The sequence below is a fragment of the Saccopteryx leptura genome, chromosome 3, assembly GCF_036850995.1.
Source record: "Saccopteryx leptura isolate mSacLep1 chromosome 3, mSacLep1_pri_phased_curated, whole genome shotgun sequence".
Classification (NCBI taxonomy): Eukaryota; Metazoa; Chordata; class Mammalia; order Chiroptera; family Emballonuridae; genus Saccopteryx; species Saccopteryx leptura.
In genome coordinates this window covers 100,191,720-100,215,406 of record NC_089505.1, presented here as the reverse complement: position 1 = coordinate 100,215,406, position 23,687 = coordinate 100,191,720, and the positions used below count along the sequence as shown (strand labels likewise).

The 23,687-nt window shown below is 51.4% G+C and overlaps 1 protein-coding gene across 1 annotated transcript in view; it reads left to right on the top strand.

The window, feature by feature from the left end:
* The window catches only part of ASAP3 (ArfGAP with SH3 domain, ankyrin repeat and PH domain 3), a 56,736-nt gene that overhangs the window by 31,101 nt on the left and 1,948 nt on the right, over nt 1-23,687 (top strand). Inside the window, 24 exon segments of the mRNA XM_066375407.1 lie at nt 1,579-1,653; nt 2,800-2,849; nt 10,708-10,866; nt 11,093-11,204; nt 11,435-11,520; nt 12,331-12,406; nt 12,567-12,653; nt 12,821-12,930; nt 13,813-13,882; nt 14,170-14,257; nt 15,628-15,676; nt 15,783-15,973; nt 16,135-16,268; nt 16,496-16,590; nt 16,820-16,997; nt 17,925-18,010; nt 18,169-18,284; nt 19,413-19,480; nt 19,571-19,678; nt 19,805-20,000; nt 21,876-22,101; nt 22,654-22,687; nt 22,689-22,745; nt 23,653-23,686. Coding sequence (XP_066231504.1) covers nt 1,579-1,653; nt 2,800-2,849; nt 10,708-10,866; nt 11,093-11,204; nt 11,435-11,520; nt 12,331-12,406; nt 12,567-12,653; nt 12,821-12,930; nt 13,813-13,882; nt 14,170-14,257; nt 15,628-15,676; nt 15,783-15,973; nt 16,135-16,268; nt 16,496-16,590; nt 16,820-16,997; nt 17,925-18,010; nt 18,169-18,284; nt 19,413-19,480; nt 19,571-19,678; nt 19,805-20,000; nt 21,876-22,101; nt 22,654-22,687; nt 22,689-22,745; nt 23,653-23,686 — 2,485 coding nt within the window.

The window sequence follows — 23,687 nt, the reverse complement described above, 5'->3', positions numbered from 1 at the left end:
GAGGTCAGACAGCTGGATCTGAACCCTGGTTGTCTGGCTCAAGCATCCGAGCATAGCCTGGCTGTAGCCCTTCCTGGAGAGCCCCTCTCCCTCTAGGCTTCCTTGGACCAGCTCTCAGCTCGTGGCTCTCCTGGCTTGAGTCCCACCAGTGCCCTCCAGTGCCTTCTTGGTCTCCAAGAAGCAGTTTGCTCAGTGGTTAAGTACCCGGACCTCAGGCTTTGACCGGGGCCTCGACCCCCTGCTCTGCTGCTCACTGTGTGTGACCCTGGCCGAGTCACTCTGCCTGAGCCTGGGCCCCTCATCTGTAGAACCTGGATAGTAGTGAAACCCGCCTCACAGAGTGGTAATGAAGAAGCAAACAAGTTAGGTGCCTACTCTGAAGTGAGCGCTTAGGAAGTGTTAGCTAGTGTGGCCATCTGTCATTGTATCTGTGTGTGGCATTGCCTCGCACACGGGCATACACACAGAGGCCTGTCACAGTGTGTGAGTGCAGCTGAATTAGTGACCTCCTTTGTCTCTACCTCTCTTTCCCTTGTGCCACTCACACTGGTGGTTGCTGAGGATCTACTCTGTGGTAGGTATTGTACCAGGGGCTGGTGACACAGGAAAGAGTCAGGCCCTGCCTCAGAGAGCCGCAATCTAGAAGGGAGACAGGAACTGAGATGTGGGATGATACTAAGCAATACCAGCAGCATGGCATGAACTCAAGGACCCCGCAGACTAGATCAGAGGCCTAGTGGTGCCATCATTCAGAAAAGGAGAAGTCAGCATAGACCATGAGCAAGAGTGGTCAGGAAGGCTTCCTGGAAGAGGGGAGACCTGAGCTGTACCTTGAAAAGTGGACTGAAATATTAGATGGGTCATTTGAGGTTGTCAGATGACAGAAACTCAACCCAAACTAGGTTAATTTTTAAAAGGGGAATACATTGGCCCCTGTGATGGAAAGTCCAGGAGAGCAATTGGCTTTCGGCTCCTTCTTTTTCTCCGATACTTTCTGTCTCTGCTTAGTGGGCAGGAAGGCCCAGCAGGCCCAGGCTCATGTCTTACCTGAGGAAAGACACAGTGTTTCTCCTATGTCTTTGGTAGAAAAGTCCCAGAAAGGATCTGACTGGCTGGCTTGGGTCATGTGCCTGTTCCTGATCCAACCACTGTGGCTTAAAGATGGGGTGCTCTCTGGTCAGCTCTGAATCTTGTGTTCACCCCATGTGACCACAGGGGAAGGGTTCCCACATTAAGGGGAGACAGGAACTAGGCAGACAAAAACAACAGGTGGGCATGACAAGGGGGCTTCAGAGAGCCAGAAAGGGGAGGAGGGAGCTCCTCACAAAGAGAGGCGATGAGACTGACCATGGGCGTTCCCGGGGCAGTGAGGCGCTGAGTCTGGTTAGTCGGGGGAGATGGAACAGCTTTTATGGGAGGCCGACTTCACCACCCCCTTCCATCCTCCCGCCTTCGCATCCTTTTCTCCCCTGCTTCCTTGACCCCAGCGGTGTCCCGTGCCTCACAATGCTTCCCTGTTCTCAAGCCCCTTGGGCTGGACAGATGGTCACCTAAGGTGGGGGTCTCTGCTTTTTCCAGATTCAGAACCTGAACAACATTGTCTCTTTCCCACTGGACAGTCTGTTGAAGGGGCAACTAAGGGACGGGCGACAGGTGAGCTTCTGTGGGAGTGGGGGCAGGATACCCAGAGCTGGGGTGGGCAGGAGACCACAGGGGAGGCCGAGCCAGGCTGTCGCGGTGGGAGTACCGACTCCACACTACTGACCCTTGGAAGGACAGAGGACCTGGCTCTGGCGTCAGCCTAGGGCGGCTGGCCTGCTGGCCACCAGGGCCCGATGTGGAATAACTCACGGAATTCTTACAATCCTGTGAGCTAGATTGTCTAGGTACTGTCATCCCCATTTTGCAGTTGAGGAAATAGGGGCCCAGGGAGTTTGGCGACCTGTTTACCGTCTACGCAGCTTGTCAGTGGGGGGACCAGTGCGGGATCCGGACTCCTGCCTCGCTCCCGGGCTTGGCTGCTGGCTCTGCACCTGGCAGCTCCCGGCATGAGGCAGTGGAGCCCCGAGAAGATGAATAATGATGAGTGATCTCTGTGGAAAGGCTGCCCCAGAGGGCCCCGAGGGGAGCTGTCCTCCCCACAGAGGCTTCCCTCCTCGCCCTCGGCTAGACACCAGACTGGGACCCACCCAAACCAGACAGGTAGCTTTTCACCTGGCTGGCTGGGGCACCCGGAAGTCAGGGCTGTTCTGAGGGTGTGAGCAGCCAGGCCCAGGCAAACTAGGCCAGGGATCAGCCAGGTCTTACTGGCTTGCTGTGTGGCCTCAGGTAGACTTCTTAGCCTCTCTCTGCTTGTGTCCCCTCTAACTATACCCTTCCTGTTGAGAGGATGATCTAGTCCCAGGCGGGAGGTAATGGTGGGATAAAGTTGTGGTGGTGGGGGGTCTGACCTTTAACCCCCCCATCCTCACCCTCATGGTGACCTTCATCTTCTGAGGGAGATAATTCAGTACAGACCCCCAAAATATTCCCATAACCAGTCTTGGGTCCACCAAATCCAGCTGATTCTTGGCAACTGTGGGAAGTAGTCAGGTGAGAGAAGGGGCTCGCCCTGAGAAATAGGGTTAGTTTCTATGGGGGGGGGCAGGTTTGCCAGTCAGCCTGCAACCTGGTTGGAGTATGGCTTTGACGGGTACAGGGGAGTACGAAAGTGCAGGGTTTCCATAAAGGTAGCAAAGTGTACAGTTGATTCCACATCCCAAGTGCGCCGTTGGGCAAATTGTTCTTTTTAAACCACAGGATTCCAAAAAACAGCTGGAGAAGGCGTGGAAGGACTATGAAGCCAAAATGTAAGTGACTGCAGCCAGGGTGGCTTGCCTGGGAGAGTGACTCTTATGTTGCAGCAAGAGGCTGGATCTGGGAAGAACCTGAACACTGCCAGGACATGTCACCCCAAAACACATGACATCTTGCTCTTTAGAGGTGTTTCCAGGGCGTGGGAAATGTTGTTGTGGTGGTGGTTTATGAGCAGGCCTAACCAGAGTCTGGGGGCTGGAGCATAAGACTGCCAAAGGGGAGCCATTGTGAAGGGACCTCAGAATGCTGCTCGGAGACCCATCTCCCTGGCGGGCCAGGTGTGGCAGAGACAGCGAGGAGCTACCATTTACTGAACACCTCCATATGCTGGTCATTTCACCCTCACAATCACCCAGCTCTGTGAGGGAGACGTTAGTATCCCAATTAACAGAGAAGGAATTGGAAGCTCAGAGAGGTTAAGTCACTTTCCCAAGGCCACTCAGCTAGGCAGAGGCAGAACTTGGGCACATGTTCCTTGAGCCTCTTTCTGCAACACCAGGTGGAATCTATAAACATTTAGTTAGACATTGAAGAGCAAAGGGAGTTGATGTCATACCCTGCCTCTTGTGTGTACCACCGATGTCATCATGGGGGCAGAAGGAGCCTTGGGTACCCAGTGACAAACTCTGAGTGGAGATACCTCATGCTCTGTCTTCTGGACTCTAGATAGGTCCTAGCCCAACCCTCTACAAGGGCCCAGCCAGGTCCACCATACCTCAGAGCAACATTAGCTCTTTTTGTAAAATTATTTTCTCTTGCATTTTGCAAAAGCTATACATGTTCGTTATGAATAACTTCGAAACTATGAAGTAAAAGAAGAAAAAAGTTTAATTATATTAAGGAGAGGATTAAGATTGTGTGGGGAGTATCTAGTATGTCTCTTTACATTTTTTTTACATGGTGTGGGTAGCACAATAATTTTGTCACTTAAAAAGAGCAGGGGGGCCCTGGCCGGTTGGCTCAGCGGTAGAGCGTCGGCCTAGCGTGCGGAGGACCCGGGTTCGATTCCCGGCCAGGGCACACAGGAGAAGCGCCCATTTGCTTCTCCACCCCTCCGCCGCGCCTTCCTCTCTGTCTCTCTCTTCCCCTCCCGCAGCCAAGGCTCCATTGGAGCAAAGATGGCCCGGGCGCTGGGGATGGCCCTGTGGCCTCTGCCCCAGGCGCTAGAGTGGCTCTGGTCGCAACATGGCGACGCCCAGGATGGGCAGAGCATCGCCCCCTGGTGGGCAGAGCGTTGCCCCTGGTGGGCGTGCCGGGTGGATCCCGGTCGGGCGCATGTGGGAGTCTGTCTGACTGTCTCTCCCTGTTTCCAGCTTCAGAAAAAAAAAAAAAAAAAAGAGCAGGGGAAGGAGAAACTACTAAACTCTGGGAAGAAAATCCTTAATTCCCAAGGCAAAAGTACCATATTTCCCCATGTATAAGATTCACCCTAATTTTGGGGCCCAAAATTTGAAAAAAAATGTATTGCAAAGTTATTGAACTCAAGTTTTATTCATCATAAAATTCATACAATTTCTCACCTGAGCAAAAAAGCGAGAAATGCAAGTAAAAATATTCATAACCACTGGATAGGACGCATCCAGTTTTTAGACCCCCAATTTTTCGGAAAAAAATGTGTCTTAAACATGAAATATGTTATTAACATCTTTCTAGCTATTTTTCTATATATAAGGAAATATTTTTACAAAACTGACATCATAGCCCTGGCTGGGTAGCTCAGTTGGTCCCCATATGCCAAAGTTTTGAGTTCGATCCCTGGTCAGGATGCATATGATGTTTCTCTTTCTCTCTTTCTCCTTTCCTCTCTCTAAAATCAATAAGCAAATTAAAAACAAAAAAACATTTGCTTCTCTTTCTCTTTCCTTCCCACAGCTAATGGCTCTCTTGGTTCAAGTGCGTCCCCCTAGGCACTGAGGATAGCTCGGTTGGTCTAGCTCTGTTGATTTGAGCATCAGCCCCAGAGGGGGGGTTGCCAGGATCACCTGGTGGGGGCGCATGTGGGAGTCTGCTTCACTGTCTCCCCTCCTCTCACTTAAAAAAAGAAAATAAAAACCTGAGGTCATAATATTCATACTGTTTTGTCATCTTTTTTCTTTTTTTTTTTTAATTTTTAATTTTTTTACAGAGAGAGAGAGAGTCAGAAAGAGGAATAGACAGGGACAGTCAGACAGGAATGGAGAGATGAGAAGCATCAATCATTAGTTTTTCATTGTGCATTGCAACACCTTAATTGTTCATTGATTGCTTTCTCATACGTGCCTTGACCACGGGCCTTCAGCAGACCGAGTAACCCCTTGCTCGACCCAGCAACCTTGGGCTCAAGCTAGTGAGCTTTTGTTCAAACCAGATGAGCCCTCGCTCAAGCTGACGACCTCGGGGTCTCGAACCTGGGTCTTCCGCATCCCAGTCCAATGCTCTATCCACTGCATCACCGCCCGGTCAGGCTGTAATCTTTTTTCATAGTTTAAAATGCATTGTGATCATCTCTCTCCATCATTACATATTCTTTTTTTTTTCATTACATATTTTTATATAATGTCATTTAAACAGTGGCATCATCTGCATAATCCACAATGTAATTCATCTGCTCTTATCATTGGGGAAGCATCCTTGGAACTAAATCTTTGCTCCCACCCATGATTATTTCTGTAGATTCAATTCCAATAAGTAGTCCTGGAGCTTTATTTTTCCTCCAGCTTCCAGAGCCATGGGGACCTCCCCGAGTCTGAATGAAGGTCATGACTTCTCCCCACACCAGCAGCATCTCCATGTACATGCCAGCTGTGGATGCCGAGCCTATGGTGATGGATGTGGGAACTGTGATGGGCATGGCCATCTGCTCTCATTAGAGCCGAGGGAGGGGTGTGGACACACAGGCTGTCTTTTTCTTTATAATTTGATGTGGGTCACTTGGCCTTCCTGAGTTACCGTAAATAAGCCTTTAGCCATTCAGGCCATTGTCTACCAAATGGGAAGAATAAACCTTCCCCAAGAAGCTCTGCTTTTTTTTTTTTTTTTTTTTTACAGAGACAGAGAGAGAGTGAGTCAGAGAGAGGGATAGACAGGGACAGACAGCCAGGAATGGAGAGAGATGAGAAGCATCAATCATTAGTTTTTCATTGCGCGTTGCAACACCTTAGTTGTTCATTGATTGCTTTCTCATATGTGTGCTTTCTCATATGTGCCTTGACCGTGGGCCTTCAGCAGACCGAATAACCCCTTGCTCAAGCCAGCGACCTTGGGTTCAAGTTGGTGGACTTTTTGCTCAAACCAGATGAGCCCGCGCTCAAGCTGGTGACCTCCGGGTCTCGAACCTGGGTCTTCCGCATCCCAGTTTGACGCTCTATCCATTGTGCCACCGCCTGGTCAGGCTGCTTTTTTTTTTTAAAGGTTTATTTTATTTTTTATTTTTTTTAGATTTTATTATTTATTCATTTTAGAGAAGGGAGGAGAAAGAGGAGGGGGAGGAGCAGGAAGCATCAACTCCCATATGTGCCTTGACCATACAAGCCCAGGGTTTTGAACCGGCAACCTCAGTGTTCCAGGTCGATGCTTTATCCACTGCGCCACCACAAGTCAGGCAAGAAGCTCTGCTTTTACCAGGTTTATTTATTAAGTTTGCCTGTAAGATTTCATTTAAACAAAAGATTCTGTGTAATTGATGGAATAAGGGGCTTGGCTGAGCTTATCTAGTGAGTTAGCAATAAAACCCAAAGCTTCATAGTCCAGTGTTCTTGCAGCCATGCTACATGGTCTCCTGGCTTCTGATATGCATTTTACACTGGTGGAGCTACATGTCCTGGTGCGGGTGTCTGTGTACATTTCTTTTCTTTTTTTAAAAAATTATTTATTTATTTTTCCAGAGACAGAGTGAGAGTCAGAGAGAGGGATAGATAGGGACAGACAGGAGCAGAGAGAGATGAGAAGTATCAGTCATCAGTTTTTCATTGCAACACCTTAGTTTATTGATTGCTTTTTTTTTTTTTTTCTTTTCTGAAGCTGGAAATGGGGAGGCAGTCAGACAGACTCCCGCATGTGCCCGACCGGGATCCACCCGGCATGCCCACCAGGGGGCGATGCTCTGCCCATCCAGGACGTCGCTCTGTCATGACCAGAGCCACTCTAGCGCCTGGGGCAGAGGCCAAGGAGCCATCCCCAGCGCCAGGGCCATCTTTTGCTCCAATGGAGCCTCGGCTGTGGGAGGGGAAGAGAGAGACAGAGAGGAAGGAGAGGGGGAGGGGAGATCGCCATGTGCAGCTGGTGATCTCGGGGTCTTGAACCTGGGTCCTTCCACATCCCAGTCCGACGCTCTATCCACTGCGCCACCTCCTGGTCAGGCTGTGTATATTTCTTTTTATGAGCACTCCAGGTACAGCTAGATATTGATGAGCCATGAGCCAATGAGTAATTCCACTTCATTCCTACCAAACCAGTCTGGGCAGCAGCTGGAAGGGCCCAGGGCCCTGAGTGCATCTGTCTGATGCCACCAGGAGTCTCATCCCTGGGTTGTTCACATAGGAGAAGGGCTCCCCTCTGTACCTGGGGCTGCTGAGAAAGGCATCCCGGGCCCTGTGCAGGGGCCAAGTTTGTCTAGGCTGCTCCATGTGCAGGTCTGTTTCCTAATCTGCAAAGTGGGGCCAGTGACACCTTGCAGGGTTGACATAGGGATGACATAAGTGCAGCGCAAATAAAGCGCCTGTCACTGCAGTTCAACATGTATTTATTGGCCATGTTTCTGAGCCCGAACTGGGACCAGAATAACACAGCCAGGGGCTGAGAGGCAGCAGAAGCCCCGACCTCTGCCCCTAGCATTTCCTCTGGCCAGCTTGGGATCGTGGGCAATCATGGTCCTCGTCTGGGTCTCAGCTTCATTATCTGTAAACTAGTCCCTGATCATGCTCTATCAAAAAAGATACTGTGACTGTCACCAGCTAAGGGAACCAGGCTGGGAAGGGGGGATGGAAGAAATCTGAGCACAGTGTTGAGTACCAGTGCTGTTCCCAGGGCACTAGCACCAGATAGACCTGGGTTCAAATCCTGCCCTACCACTGAACAGCTGTGTGACTTGAACAAATGACTTATCTCAGGCCCCTCATCTGTAAAATGGGGTTATAACTACAGTGCTTAAAAACTAGAATTAGTAATAATAGCAGTTAATACTAATACTTACTTAAGAGCTTCCTTTGTACCTGACATTGAGATAAGCCCTTTACATCTGTTATCAGATTTATTCCCCTTGGCAGGGAAAGGTGCTGTTATTATCCCCAACCTATAGGTAAGTAGTGAGGGGGGGAAATCTCACTAAGGTTTATAACAAGAAGAGAGGTGGCTCAGTGAATAATGAGAGCACAAAGGAATAGTGCCATAGTGAAAGTCTCAGCACAGGGTGGCAGCAGAGGCAGGCAGTCTTGTTTGGGTGGAGGGAAGGGTGGTCAGAATGAAACAGGCGTCACAGGACAGGTGGGTCAAGGTCAGACTGGCAGGTGCATCATTCGTTTTGATTCCTTTTCTCTTCTTCTCTCCCATCTCCCTCCCCCCTGACCCCCTCCCGCCCCCAGAGTATCTGTTCCCATCTCCTGAATGTTGTTGCTGTCCTCTCCTTCTCTAGTTACCTCGCTCTTCTCAGAACTAGCAATTCAGCACTTTTCACTCACTAGTTCATTCCACTCCTTCTGCTGCCACTCCATTCAAAGGAAATAAAACCTTCCCAATGCTTGAAATGTTTATGAACAGGGAAGGAGCGGGAGTTGCTATTTTATGGGAAGGGGGGGTAATGGAATAAAAAGCATTCCCCAGCTATTAGTTTGAGGTGTCTCAGGTCATCTTAGGTGACTGTGTCAGACTTTGTAGAATAGATCTCTATAAATTACCAGAGCTGAGGCTGTGGGATGGAACTATGGTAATTCACAGTTATGTATGGTACTTTACAGCTTATCTTCATCCTGAGCTAACTAGCTCTGTCCTTTAATCTCTACTAGACCGTGTGTTTTTTTTTCTTTTTAGTTTTGCCATACTAGAGCCTGTGTGACTTGAACAAATATTTAAATATTGAATAAATAAATAAGGAAGTGCCCTATACTAAAAAAGAATTCTGCAAAGGAATCACCAATAGTTATTATTATAATCATTAATATCATTAGCATAGCATCATTCATAATCCTGCCATTTATTGAGGGCTAACCAAATGCCAGGGACTGTGCTAAATGTGTCCCCTGGAATCACATCATCTGAGAACTAGATCGTATTCGCCTCATTTCTGAAATGGAGAAACTGAAGTTTAGAAAGATTTATAAAGGTTAAGTAAATCAGGGAGCGGTCATTCAGATCCAGACCACACTTCTGGCCAGTGTATTGTACTGTCCTCCTGCCTATGCATTTACCCTGCAGCAGACATCTTCCCATGCTACAGTGCACAGCGCCGCCCCATCCTTTTGAAGAGCTGTATTCCTTCATAAGAACGTAACATAATTGATCTAACCGCTTCCTACAGATAGACATTTAGCTTATTTTTCATTTTTCACTATTGAAAGATCTAGTAACGACTCACGCCCCCTCCCAGCTGCTCTGCCCACTTAGCCCCCTGCCCTCCTCAGCAAGGTGCCAGGTACATTGTTGCTAACGCACTGCAGGCCCAGCCACTGCCTCTCTCTCTGCTGCTCATCTTCAGATCTAAAAAGAAGTGCCAACCCTAGCCTCAGGCCTGTTTCACCGAGCTGGTACTTACCCCCCAAGTCCACCACCCTGCCACAACGTCCACTGAGAATGAAAATTAACCACTTATGAGAAATGTTAAGTAAAAATGTAAAAGCCTACAGTACCCTGCGCTAGAGCAGTGGTTCTCACCCATGGGTGATTTTGTACCCCCACCCTCACCCCAGGAGACATTTCTGGTTGTCACAATTGGGGAGATTGGCATCTAGTGGGTAGAGGTCATGAATGCTGCTAAGCATCCTCCATCCACAGGACAGCCCCCACGACAGAGAATTTTGTGGTCAAAATGTCTTTAGTTCCAAAGTTGAGAAACTGCTTCGGGTAGAGGTTCTGCATGTGAACACTGTCCAGAGGTCTGACTTCTGTAAGGCCTGGAGCTTAGTGCCAGAAGGGACCTTTCCAGCCCATTGCTCTTTCAGTTTACAGATGGGAAACGGAGGCCTACAGGGGCCTATAGTAATAATAGCTAGTGTGTCTTCTCTGTGCTAAACCTTTTCCATACATTAGCTCATCTGGGTACAGGAAACGGTCCCCATTTTTCAGATGAGAAGACTGAGGCTCGAATCAGGGAAATAATGCAGTTCGTAATGTGTCCCACGTCTGTCTTCTCTGCTCAGGGCTGGCACCCACTTGGGAGCAGAACTGTTCAGTGAAGCCTTTATACAGGATTCGTGGTTACAGATGCCCAGCTTCTGATATGGAAATACTCACCTGGCTGGGAGTGAGGGGTCTGATGGATGTGGGATTTCCAGGAAACTGTTTATACACAGTTCCACCCATCTCCAAGGAGAAAAACAGACAACCATTGAGATCTATAGGGAGAAGAACCAGGTTACTTTCATTTACAAGGATGGGAAGCGCTTTCTATTTTCCCTTACAAAGAAAATAACAAAGCTTTTCTAAGCATTAAATGGGAGCTCCATGGCTCAGAGAATGAAGGTACTTAGTAGTCTAGCCCACATGGTACTAAATCACTTCCAGAAAAATCCGAAGTGGTCATCCCAATTCCCTCCTGGCCCTTATCTGAGCCCGTCACCTGCCTGCATAAAAACCCTTAAGTCCTTCCCATTGCTTTTGGGATAAAGACCAAGAACACTGACAGGGTCTGAATTAGGCCCCGCATGGTCTGACCCTCTTTAGCTCACCTGGAACCACCTCCCTCTCCATCTGGTCTCCTGGTCCCTCCTGCCTCCGGCCGTCACATTCTCTGATCCTCCTACCCAGCCCTAGATTCCTCCAAGGCAACTTCTCAGACTTCAGATCCCAGCTCAAACATCAATTCCTGAGCAGCCGGAAAAGGTCGAGTCCCCATTTTACTCCCCCACCGCTCTCCTCACAGCTATGATTTGTTTCATCCGTTTCTCCCCCATGAGCCTCTGGGTTTCGTGTACCCCAGCCCTGCCACCCAGTGGGCACACAGGAGGCCCCCTCTCTCTTGTGTGCCCGTGGCAGAGAGGATGTAGGGATGGTGGGGCGTGAAAGGGGCTAGCCGGAGGTGTTCAGGCCTCTCTTTCCTGGGGCCTAGGGCCAGGCTGGAGAAGGAGAGGGACCGGGCCAGGGTGACAGAAGGATACCCTGGGGAGGTGGCCAAGGACACACAGAGAGAGCGCCGTGTCTTCCAGCTGCACATGTGCGAGGTAACGGGTGCTCCGGGGAGGGTGGGGTGGCATGTGTTTGCCTCTCTGCCTCTCCTGAACCTCCAAGGTGCCAGACCCAGGCTCAGCTCAGGTCCTGGTCACATGGCCCTTAGGGTGCCACCAACCTTCAGTCATGGCCAAGAGGATTAGCCTGGGTGGGGTCTGCAGCCCCTTGTCCCGAGGGTTCAGCTTCTGCTCACATGGCACATCTTGCCCTGCCCTCCCCCCAGTATCTGCTCAAAGCCGGGGAGAGCCAGATGAAGCAAGGCCCCGATTTCCTGCAGAGCCTCATCAAGTTCTTCCACGCCCAGCACAAGTAGGTTTCCCCCCATGTCCCCACCCCACCCCACACTCCTTGCCCTTTAAGCCATCAGGCACAGAAAACAGTCTCGTGCCAAGGGCCTAGCAGACCTCAAGGACTCTGTATGTCTGCACCTTGTCGGAAATGTTTTCACAGCTCTCCTTTACTGAGCACTCTCTGTGTGTCAGGCACTAAGTCCTCTACTCATCTGTGAGCAGGTACTGCTACCATCCCATTTTACGGGTGAGAAAACTGAGGCTTAGGCTTACTAAGATCACACAGCTAGTAAGTGGGATCTGGACCCGGACACTCAAACTCCAAGTGCCTATTCTTTTTTTTTTTTGAATTTTTCTGAAGTTGGAAACAGGGAGGCAGTCAGACTCCCACATGCGCCCAACCGGGATCCACCCGGCATGCCCACCAGGGGGCGATATTCCGCCCATCTGGGGCGTTGCTCTGTTGCAACCAGAGCCATTCTAGCGCCTGAGGCAGAGGCCACAGAGCCATCCCCAGCGCCCGGGCCATCTTTGCTCCAATGGAGCCTTGGCTGCAAGAGGGGAAGAGAGAAACAGAGAGGAAGGAGAGGGGGAGGGATGGAGAAGCAGATGGGTGCTTCTCCTGTGTGCCCTGGCCGGGAATCGAACCCGGACTCCTGCAGGCCAGGCCGACATTCTACCACTGAGCCAACCGACCAGGGCTGAAGTGCCTATTCTTGACTATCAGAGTATACTGCCCGATGACCCTTGGAGCACCTCTTCCATACTTCATGTTTCATCTCTCCCTTTCATTTCTCTCTGGTCTCTTGTTTGGCCTTGCACCTCTTAGCTTTTTCCAAGATGGCTGGAAGGCTGCTCAGAGCCTGTCCCCCTTCATCGAGAAGCTGGCAGCCTCGGTACATGAAGTAAGTTGGGCCTCGCCCTTTGACATGTGGTCAACCCCCCTATCCTTCTGGGAGAATCTGTGGATGCAGAAGAGCTGGCTCCTGCCCTACTCTTTGGTTCTGGGCTCTGCACCCAGCACATTTGCTGGCCGGTGACGGGGTCCTGCCCTCTGTCCCACAGCTGCGTCAAGCCCAAGAGGAGGAGCTGCAGAAGCTGACCCAGCTCCGGGACTCCCTCCGAGGGACACTGCAGCTTGAGAACAGAGAGGTCAGCCCCTGGCTCATCCCAAAAGGAGTGCTTTCCCCCAAGGCACAGAATGCAGGGAGTAGGGAGGAAGAAGCTTTCTCAGTGTCCCCCTCCATCTCCTTGCGGGAGACACCTGCAGAATGGGGCTCTTCCTGACCTGAGGTCTCCTTTGCATGTCTGAGGAACAGGAGAATATGAGCCGGAAGAACTCAGGAGGTGGCTACAGCATCCACCAGCACCAAGGCAACAAGCAATTTGGGACAGAGAAGGTGGGCTTTCTATACAAGAAAAGTGATGGGTAAGTGACTTGAAGCGCTGAAGTACCTTGCCCAAAGCCACATAGCCAATAATTGTCAAGGCTGGAGTTGCTGACCAAAGGGACTATACTTAATTATCATTTATATAAACCCTGAGGGTTCTAAGACCCTCCACTGTGACGATGTAGAATCTTCACAATCCTGGGCACGTGAACTTCTAGAAGTCACCAGTTGTTCTTACCTTGAAGAAGAACCGCAGCAGCTAACACTTTTTGAGCACTTGTGCCCTAGACAGTCTCCATGCCCTCACTCAACCTCCACGATATACTGGATATACCTGGAAAGGAAAGTGTTGCCTGTGTCTTGCTCCCCGGTGTAGAAAAATCAGTCTGTGAAATGCAAAGGCTGATCTTTCTACTTTTTAATCAGTTTTTATGAGAGAAGAATAACACTGTTAAACCAGTTAAAAGTGTTAAGTAGCTTTGGAGCACAGATTTGCTATTTGTATTTTTTGGGTCGCCATACTTATCTTGCTTTGTCTTTAACCATAATTCATCTGTCGCGGTCAAGCTGCTCCTCCTGTCTGATAAGGAGCTCCCTAAGGTTGGGGGCTGTGGCTCCTCCATCAGACTAGAAGCTCTCAGAGACTCAAGGTCACATGGGCCCCTTTAGAACAAGGATTCCAAGAAAGTGAGGCTGTTTCCCCCATCAGACTGGAAGCTGCTTATAGGCAGAGCTGCATCTCCTCCTTCAGAGGGAGCACCAGAAAGTGGGGTCTAGGAGTCAGGGGCCAGAAGGGATGAAGTGGTGTGGCAGGAGCTCATTTGGTGGGGCTGGTGATCTGGTCCAGGACTCGGTGGTCTGATATTGGGGAGTTAGGGGAGAGCTGTGGATCACTGTCTCTCTATCCTTCTGGGCCCTAGAATTCGAAGAGTCTGGCAGAAGAGGAAGTGTGGAGTCAAGTACGGCTGCCTGACCATCTCACACAGCATGGTGAGACCCGGTGGGAGGGTGACTCAGAGCACCATGGGGCCTTTATCCTCCTAGTGTTCTGAGCAGACAGGTGTCAGCCCTCTGCTCTAAGACCAACCCCCAAACCTGGATCCAGGTTGCTGGAGACCTCTGGTTTTGGCCCACACTCCACAAGCTTGAGGTGCTGGGAGAAGGCAGACATAACTGGAACAGAATTATGCCCATTAAACAGACTGACAAACAGAGGCCTAAGAGTTTGGGAGGTCCAGAGGGTAACATGGACATCCTCCATCCCCAACCTTCCACAGATAAACCGGCCCCCAGTGAAACTGACCCTGCTGACATGCCAAGTGAGGCCAAACCCTGAGGAGAAAAAGTGCTTTGACCTAGTGACTCGTGAGTAGTCCCTGCCCCTTCCCCACAACTGCCCAAGGCTTCTCTGAGAGACCTGTCAGCAACCAGGGGGCTGCAAATAGGGACCTGTGTCCAATTCCGCACATTTATCAAGCTGCAGGCCGAAGATTCCTTAGGCCCTGGATGCTCTGTAAAGCATATTTGAGTGGATTTGGGTAATTTGGCTTTTAGAATTATTATTACTTTAAAATGTTCACTTTTCATTCTTTGGGGCCTTTGGTATCAGGCCTTCCTGGAGACAGGCATAGGCTGAGAAAGGCCTAGGTCTCATCCTTAGGGAGCCCTCTCCGGCAGGCAGGCATGTGACTGGGGACCCAGGACTGAAAGATGAGGGGGAGTGTCCAGAGAGAGGGGCGGATATGGCGCTGTGGAGACTGAAAAGAGGAAGGCCTGCCCTGCTGTGGGGAACCGGGAAGGGCTGCTTGGCGGGAGAGCATTTGACATTAGCCTTGAAGGACAGGAGGTAGAGTTTGGGGAGGGCATTTTAGGAGTCAGGATTGGCGTGAGGAAAGACATTAAAACAGGAGAGAGGGTTTGGCCAGTTTGGCCAAAGTGTAGGGTTCACATAGGATTATTAGGAGATGAGGACTAGGAATACCTCTTAAAGGTTTGGACCTTATCACTGGTTTGAATCCCAAGGTCATTGGCTTGAGCCTAAGGTCACCAGCTTGAGCAAGGGGCCACTCAGTCTGCTGTAAACCCCTCCCCCCCATCAAGGCACATATGAGAAAGCAATCAATGAACAACTAAGGAGCTGCAATGAAGAATTGATGCTTCTCATCTCTCTCCCTTCCTGTCGGCCTGTCCCTATCTGTCCCTCTCTGTGACTCTCTCTCTGTCTCTGTCAAAAAAAAAAAAAAAAAAAAAAAAAGTTGATCTTATTTCCTTGCAGTAGGGAGCCAAGGGGGGTCTTGGAGCAGGGGAATGGTGTGGTTAGAGCAGAACCTTAGGCAACAACAATGTGGCAGCTGGTATGGGCTGGGGGAAGGGGACAAGATGGGATGCAGGGAGAACAGATAGAGGCTGTTGGGCCAGGTGTGGTGGTGGCTTTGGGTTCAGAGGAAACACTGCCTTTGAGCTAGGTGGGGCCCTGTGCCCTGAAGATCTCCACTGACCCTGGAAACCTGGCTTCACACAGAGAACTTTGTTGGGATCCTCCTTTGTAGGTGACTTCTGAGAAACTGCTCCCTCTGCTGGCCACTGCCATGACCTGCCCACTCCTAGCTTGGTAGAGCCGGGACCCACAGGGACAGAAGCTCCCTCTGGATCCAGTGGTTTGGGTGGGGGCTCCCTGAGCCCAGGAAAGGCTGGCAGGAATTCTGTGGGCCAGACATGTCCTCTTCTCCCTACAGACAACAGGACGTACCACTTCCAGGCGGAGGACGAACATGAGTGTGAGGCGTGAGTGCTCCCCCACGACCAGCCTGGGATGGGAGTCGGGGAGCCCAATGGACGGCCCCCAAGGCCAAGGGTGACATCCCCACACCACCCCATACATTCTCTGCAGGTGGGTGTCAGTGCTGCAGAACAGCAAGGACGAAGCTTTGAGCACTGCCTTCCTTGGGGAGTCTAGCGGCAGCCCTGGGTCCTGGGGTGGCACGGGGCTGGACGGGGAGCTCCAGGACCTCACCAAGCTCCTCATCGCCGAGGTGAAGAGCAGACCCGGGAACAGCCAGTGCTGCGACTGTGCAGCTGCAGGTCCGGCTGTGGGGCCAGGGCAAGGAGGGAGGTGGAAGTGGAGGGGTGGGGCCATGGCAAGGAGGGAGGTGGAAGTGGAGGGGTGGGGCCAGGGCAAGGAGGGAGGTGGAAGTGGAGGGGTGGGGCCCACACCTCCAGCAACGAGATGCTGTCCTTTGCAGACCCCACGTGGCTCAGCACCAATCTGGGCGTGCTCACCTGCATCCAGTGCTCTGGAGTCCACCGCGAGCTAGGCGTGCGCTTCTCGCGCATGCAGTCCCTCACCTTGGACCTCCTGGGCCCTTCCGAGTTGTTGGTGAGGGTAGAGGGGCGCCAGAGGAGGTTAGGAGTGTGGTCTGACCAGGAGGCGGGCTTGGGCAGATTGGCTCAGTGGGAGCTTTTGGGGTCGAGTGGGGCGTCACACAGGCGAGGCAAAAACAAGACGAGCCAGTAAAGGGGAAGGTTGGGGCGGGACCTGGGGGGGGGCTCAGTCCTCCAGGGGGCGCTATCCTAACCATCCAGTCTTAACTTCTGTGACTCCAGCTGGCTTTGAACATTGGAAACACGCGCTTCAATGAAGTCATGGAAGCCCAGCTGCCCTCACTTGGCGGCCCTAAACCCTCAGCTGACAGTGACATGTAAGGGGATTCTCAGATGGAGGGCGTCCTGGCTGGGAATTCTACTTTCCCATCTCCCAAGGTCTCAGAAGGGCCTTGGACCAGAGGTCTGGGGAGAGGGGAGCCTCAGATCTGGAAGAGTCCAGGACAGATTCTGGGGAAAAGGAGATTGTACCTCCTGTGGGATGGTGCCAAAGGTCAGCTGGTGGAAACAACTTTAGCTCTGATTTCCCGTGGTTGTCTTTGGCAGGAGTGCCCGCAGGGACTATATCGTGGCCAAGTATGTGGAACACAGGTTTGCCCAGCGGTCTACACCTGAACCTCAGAGACTCTGGACAGCCATTTGTAATGGGGATCTCCTGTCCCTACTGGAGGCCTTCGCTAATGGGCAGGACTTCGGACAGCTGCTGCCAGTGCCCGACGGACAGGTGAGAACCCCCTCCAAGGGTACTTACAACCCACTCGCACACATATACTCCCCAGCTCTACAAGAACCAGCTGTTATCACTCCCCTCTGCCAAGCTCTGACATCTGCTGAAGCCCCACCCATCAGAGGAGTAAATGGGAAAGAGTGCAAGTTCCGTCAAGCAGACCTGAGCCATAATCCTGGCTCTGTTTTTTCCTAGCTATGTGATCTAAAGCAGGTTACTTAACTTCTCTGAGTCTCATTTTCTCCTCTGTGAGACAGGTTTACGATAGCACCTACAGTGCTGAAATGAGAATTAAGTCATATATGTAAAGTGCTTAGTGCATAATATATGTGCAATAAAGTATTAGTATCTCTTTCCTTGACTGCCCTTAGAAGTGGATAAAGGTAGGTGAGATTAGATCAGGGAAGGGAAGGCCATCACATGGCTTTTCCAATAACAAACATCATGTGAACTGGTGGGGTATCAGAGACATCTGAAAGATTAAATCAACAGGAATTGCTGACCGCTTGGACATCACAAATTGGATGGCATATCTTTGAGCTGTCTGACATCTTTGTGGGGCTGTCCAGTGGGCAGTGAGCTGCAGTATGCCGGGGAGGTAAGGACTTGGAACAGCCTATGTGAGTGGTAGCCGAAAGCATGAGGTTAGCTGAGGTCCTGGGTGGCAGAGAGAGGAGCCCAGGGCCAAGAACCTCATCCGGGAAGCATCTATGGGGCAAGAGGAGCCAGAGCGTTGAAGGAAGAGATGAAGGAACGGTCTCTCACCCCCCTTCAAACATGAGGTCTATTCATCCAGTCTCATCTCTCAGGGGTCTTGCAGCTTCATAACTGGAGGTGTCAGGGGGAAGCAAGAGTTCAAGAGGGTGAAAACGGGCTGGAGGCAGGTGAGCTGGGGGAGACTCAGAGGTGTGGGCGTGCATTCAGGTACCTGGAGAGCTCGCGCTGCACTTGGCTGTCAGAGTCGCCAACCAGGCCTCCCTGCCCCTGGTGGATTTCATCATTCAGAATGGGTGAGAACCTCCACGCCTGCCTGTCCCTGTCCCCACACTGCTCCCCTTGCCTTGCTCTTCTCCCACTCCCCTCCCCCTCTCCTCTAACTCTTTTGTCCCCTGCAATGACCCTCTCACCTGTCTACTCCCTCCCTTCCTCCCCGACCACGCCTCCCCAGCGGTCACCTGGACGCCAAGGCTGCTGATGGGAACAGTGCTCTGCACTACGCTGCTCTCTACAACCAACCCGACTGCCTCAAGCTGCTGCTGAAAGGGAGAGCTTCGGTTGGCACAGGTAGGGCTCAGACATCCCCTCCGTCAGACTCCCATCCCTGCCTACTCCTTGTGTGGGGCCCGCTGCCTTTTCCCCAGACATTGAGCACTGGTCACAAGCATGGACTTTGTAGTCAGACATGTGCTAGTCTTGGCTTGCCTCTGACCACCTGTGTGGCTAGGATTTGTCCATTCATCTCTTGAACCTCAGCTTCCTCATCTATAAAATGGGAATAATACCACTGACCTAGCAGGCCTGCTAAGAGGGTGAAATAAAAGGTTTCTGAAAGTAACTGATCAAAACAATGTGAGCCAAACCTGAATTATAGTTGTTACAATAGCCACCACTTACTCTTTAACATGTGCCTGGTAATGTGCGAACCAGCGCAGCTAGTAATTCCAGGTCCTGAGTGGGAACGGCGCGGAATTAAGAAAATTGGCTTAAAGAGAAAAAGGATGGGCTCAGGAGGTCTCTTTACAACGCAAGGGATAGCTTGCAAAAAGCAACCCTCCATCCCCCAACCTGCTTTATTTATAGGGCAAAGTGAGCCATTAGCAAATCAAAGAGATCATTAAAGCAAAGTCACATTTCCAAGGCATCCCAAGAATTCTCCCAGGTGCAGAAAACCCCCACCATACATAACATCTTCACTTCACAAAACAAAGGATAAAAAGAAACTTGCCTCAAGTCTTTCCAGAGGGACATGGGGGGTGGGACATGGGGGTAGGACAAGTATAAACAATCCAGCACCACAGCTAACATAAAGGTGTGGAAAAAAATAGCCTTTAGCAACTTCACAGAACTAGTGAGGGGTGGGGGGTTGGGCAGACTGTCAGCTTACTGCCGGTTCCCCACACTTCTGTCCCCCCAAAATCTAAACTGCAAAGACCCTGTTGGCTTTCGGTCCCCAGTAATGTACCAAGTGCTTTACATATATTAACTTATTTAATTTTTCACAACTACCTGGTTAGGAACTTAAAAGTACTATACTCATTTTGTAGATGAGAAAATTAAGGCCCAAGGTCATACAGCCAGGAAGTAGCAGAGCCAGGATTCAAACCCAGACGATGTGATTCCAGAGGCCCATCTTAACCTCTAAACTAAATGCGGCTTTGACCCTGATCACGACCCTGACTTTTCCCCTCACAGTGAATGAAGATGGAGAAACAGCTCTGGACATAGCCAGGAAGAAGCGGCACAAGGAGTGTGCGGAGCTGGTGAGGTCTAGGGAAGGAGGGGTACCCTGACCCTTTCCCTCCCTCCTCTGAGCCCGGACCCTCTGAACTGCCATGGTCTGTTTTTGGCAGCTGGAACAGGCCCAGGCGGGGACCCTGGCCTTTCCTCTACACGTGAACTACTCCTGGGGAATTTCCACAGAGCCTGGCTCTGACAGTGAGGAGGATGAGGAAGAGAAGGTGGGTCCCAGCCTCTGCCTCTCAGGCCTGTAGACAGCAGAAGGAAAGAGCCAGGTGGATTGGGTGTGGGAAAGGGCGGGGCTAAACTGGAGAAACCAGGCTACTCCTACACTTCCACCCTAGCAGCGCTGCCCTCTGAAGATCCCAGCCCAGGTCCACTGGACTGGTGGGAGGATGGACATCAGCAACAAGACCTATGAGACCATCACCAGCCTGGGATCAGCTACCCCTCAGAGCCAGAGTGAGGATTGCCCCCCACCCCTACCGGTCAAAAATCCTTCTCGGACCATGGTCCAAGGCCGCACAGGACATACCAGTGGAGGTATGGTTGGCTGCCCAGAAAAATGCTCATTGTGCCATTCATTGAGGGCCTACTGCATGCTAGGACACTGAGCTCAGAGTACTTATGTTAGTGCAAATTATCCTCATAATCACCTGACAGGTTGGGGTTATCTTCTTCCTCTTAAAAGTATAGGAACAGAGATGTTAAGTAACTTACCCAAGATGCCACAGTTAATAAGTTCCCTATGTGGGTCTGTTTTATTTCAAATTTATCAATGTTTCACTTAAAAAGAGAGAGAAGCATATATTGAGCATATATATTGAGACATATATTCACTATGTCTGAGGCCTCTGGGGACTACTGAGACATAGTCAAATGGGGGAGATGAAAACTAGAATGCAGTCCCTTACCATATAAGGCGCAATGTGATGTGGAATGTAAATCCCAAAAGGACAGGGACTTCAAGTGTTTTGTTCACTACTATTTTTCCAGCACCTAGCATGGTGCCTGGGTGTTCTCAAGAACTACAGTGTGTCCATAAAGTCATGGTGCACTTTTGACCAGTCACAGGAAAGCAACAAAAGACGATAGAAATGTGAAATCTGCACCAAATAAAAGGAAAACTCTCCCAGTTTCATACCTATTCAGTGCAGTTTAATGTGGGCTCATGCACAGATTTTTTAGGGCTCCTTAGGCAGCTATCCCGTATAGCCTCTACAGACTCGTCACTGACTGATGGCCTACCAGAACGGGGTTTCCCCACCAAACTGCCGGTTTCCTTCAACTGCTTATCCCACCAGTAATGTTATTCCTATGTGGTGGTACTTCGTTATAAACGCGCCGATATTCACGTTGCACTTTGGTCACGGATTCGAATTTAGCGAGCCACAGAACACACTGAACTTTCCTCTGTACCGTCCACATCTTGACTGGCATGGCCGTGGGCTGCTCCGCTGTATACATGGTGTTACGTCATCATCTGCGCATGTGCACATGCTACCATGTCATCCTACAGAAACTAGGAGGGCTTTCCTTTTATTTGGTGCAAATTTCACATTTCTATCGTCTTTTGTTGCTTTCCTGTGACCAGTCAAAAGTGCACCATGACTTTACGGACACACTGTATTTGTTGAATGAATGAATAGGCTTGTTCTGGGAGTTCAAGGGAGGGAGAGAGCATGTCCTCTTGGGACAGGAGGGTGGTTAGAAAGGCTTCCTGGCAGGGACAGCCTCTGAGCTGAGCCTGCAGGTGATGCACAGGAGGGCCCCGACGGAGGAAGAGGTGGAAGCAGAAGCTAAACAGTGTGTCACTGGCCATGGCCGTTGTGAATGAACGTCATGGACGGATAAGACTGCCCCATGATGGGGAAGAGTCGAAGGAAAGTGCTGCAGCAGTAGATGGGGAGTGGAGAACGGGAGGTCCTAGAGGCCGGAGACCACTTTGTTTTTTGTTTTTCTTTTTTTTCTTTTTTCTGAAGCTGGAAACAGGGAGAGACAGTCAGACAGACTCCCGCATGCGCCCGACCGGGATCCACCCGGCACGCCCACCATGGGGCGACGCTCTGCCCACCAGGGGGCGATGCTCTGCCCATCCTGGGCGTCGCCATATTGCGACCAGAGCCACTCTAGCGCCTGAGGCGGAGGCCACAGAGCCATCCCCAGCGCCCGGGCCATCTTTGCTCCAATGGAGCCTCGGCTGCGGGAGGGGAAGAGAGAGACAGAGAGGAAAGCGCGGCGGAGGGGTGGAGAAGCAAATGGGCGCTTCTCCTATGTGCCCTGGCCGGGAATCGAACCCGGGTCCTCCGCACGCTAGGCCGACACTCTACCGCTGAGCCAACCGGCCAGGGCCCGGAGACCACTTTGAAACTGAGCAGAATAAGAGATAAAAACAGGCTTTATCACCTCTGATTCCAGATCATTCCGAAGTCCCCAGCCTGAGCTCCGAGTCTCCCGGGGCCCCTGAGAGCCAGGGCAGTCCAGCGTCCTCTTCCTCTAGCCTTACAAGCCCTGTGGAACTTGGGAGTACCAACCAAAGCCCCCCCAGCTCTGAAGAGGGCCTCTGGGAGCCTCCGGGCACCTCCCGACCCAGCCTGACATCTGGAACCACGCCTGCGGAGATGCATCCCCCTGTCAGGTTCAGGTTGGTGAGAGCCCAGCTGTGCATTCTGGGCAAGTGTCCTGACCTCTGAGCATCTGTTTATTTTCCCACCTCTAAACTGTCTGCCTGAAGACTGGGTACCTTCCAGCTCTGACTAATGCAGAAATGCTAGACCTTAAATGGAGAGTGAGTGGACCACTTTCCCCATTCCACATCTGGCCTGGAAGGCTGATTAAGAATCTGGGACCCAAACTGCTGAAGCTGGAGTAGAAAGGACTTAGTCCTATCTGTGTGGCTTGTTCTAGAGGCGGTTAGTGGAGTCTTCACTCTATCCCCACCTTCAGCCCAGTGTCCCGTCCTCTCTTCCTTGCAACCCTTTCAGTTTGGAGTTTGGTAGTAGACATGGGAAGATCTCCAGAGCTCTAGAGAGGTCGGTGCCAGGGCCTGTGATGGACCCAGCCAGCGGGCCTCGTGGACATGGACTCTACTCACCCGTCCTAAGCCCCTCGCCTTTCTCTACATCTGAGCCCTTTCTCTTTGCTCGTGGGGTCTCTCTGGGCATGGGAGTCACAGTGGCCTTTCCCTGCTTTCCAGCTCCGAGAGCACCCGCTCCTATAGGCGGGGGGCGCCGGAAGCTGGAAGACTGTCCCTCAGCCAGGCAACCTCTACCCAGAAGGAACATGTTGGTAAGTAGGAGCTCAGGACTGGTGTAAGGGGGGTAGCAGAGTACCTGGGAGGCAGAGTTGGTCAAGCGTACGTGTAGTGGGAGGAAAAAAAGTAGGTGTATTGAGATGGGTGACCTCTCCCCCTGATGGGAGTAGATACCGGCCTAGGTGGCCAGTTTGGCCATTCCCCACTCCAGCCCGGAATGGGTGAGGCTGGGGAGAGCCCAGGCCCTAAGGGATGGTAGAGGTGATGAGGCCCGAGCCCTGGCTCTCCCCAGAAGAGGATGAGGAGGGCTGTGTCAGCCGGGCCGGTTGCTCAGTGAAGGAGTCACCTCCCTGCGGTCAAAGCAGGGTTGGGGTGGCTGTGTACCAGCCCTCGGTTTGCCCTATGCTCCCCTGTACAGGAGTCTCTTGGGATCTGCAGAGACTGCCTGCTCCCAGGCACGGAGGATGTGCATATATTCAGTCGGGGAGTGGCATAGGACAGAGCCGGCAGTGTTGGGACGGAAGCCACCTCTGTGCCTTGTTCCCCGGGACTCCTCAGGGATGGCATCAGTTGTCTGCGTTGGGAGTGGGTGAAAGCAGGGGCAGGAGCTGGGCCTCTCCAGAGAATTGTCACCCTCAAGCCATCAAAGTCAGATGCAGACACAAATCTGTGTCCACAGCCAGGTATCCCTCACCCAGCATTTAGTGGGTGCTTGTTATTGAAGCATGTACGATACTAAGAGCTCCAGCTTTAGGGAGAGGAGAGGGCAAGTGGCTTCACTTCTTCAAGCCTTAGTTTCATTATCTGTAAAATGGGGATACTTTCATCTACTCCCATATTATGATATAATTCCATCACCTTAGGACAGTTGTGAAACTGAGTGAGATCAACAGCTGTTTCTAAGCACTTAGCAAATGTCAGTTGTCATCCTTCTCTCCCCAGGTTGGCTTCACTGAAGGAGAGGGCTCAAGAACCGG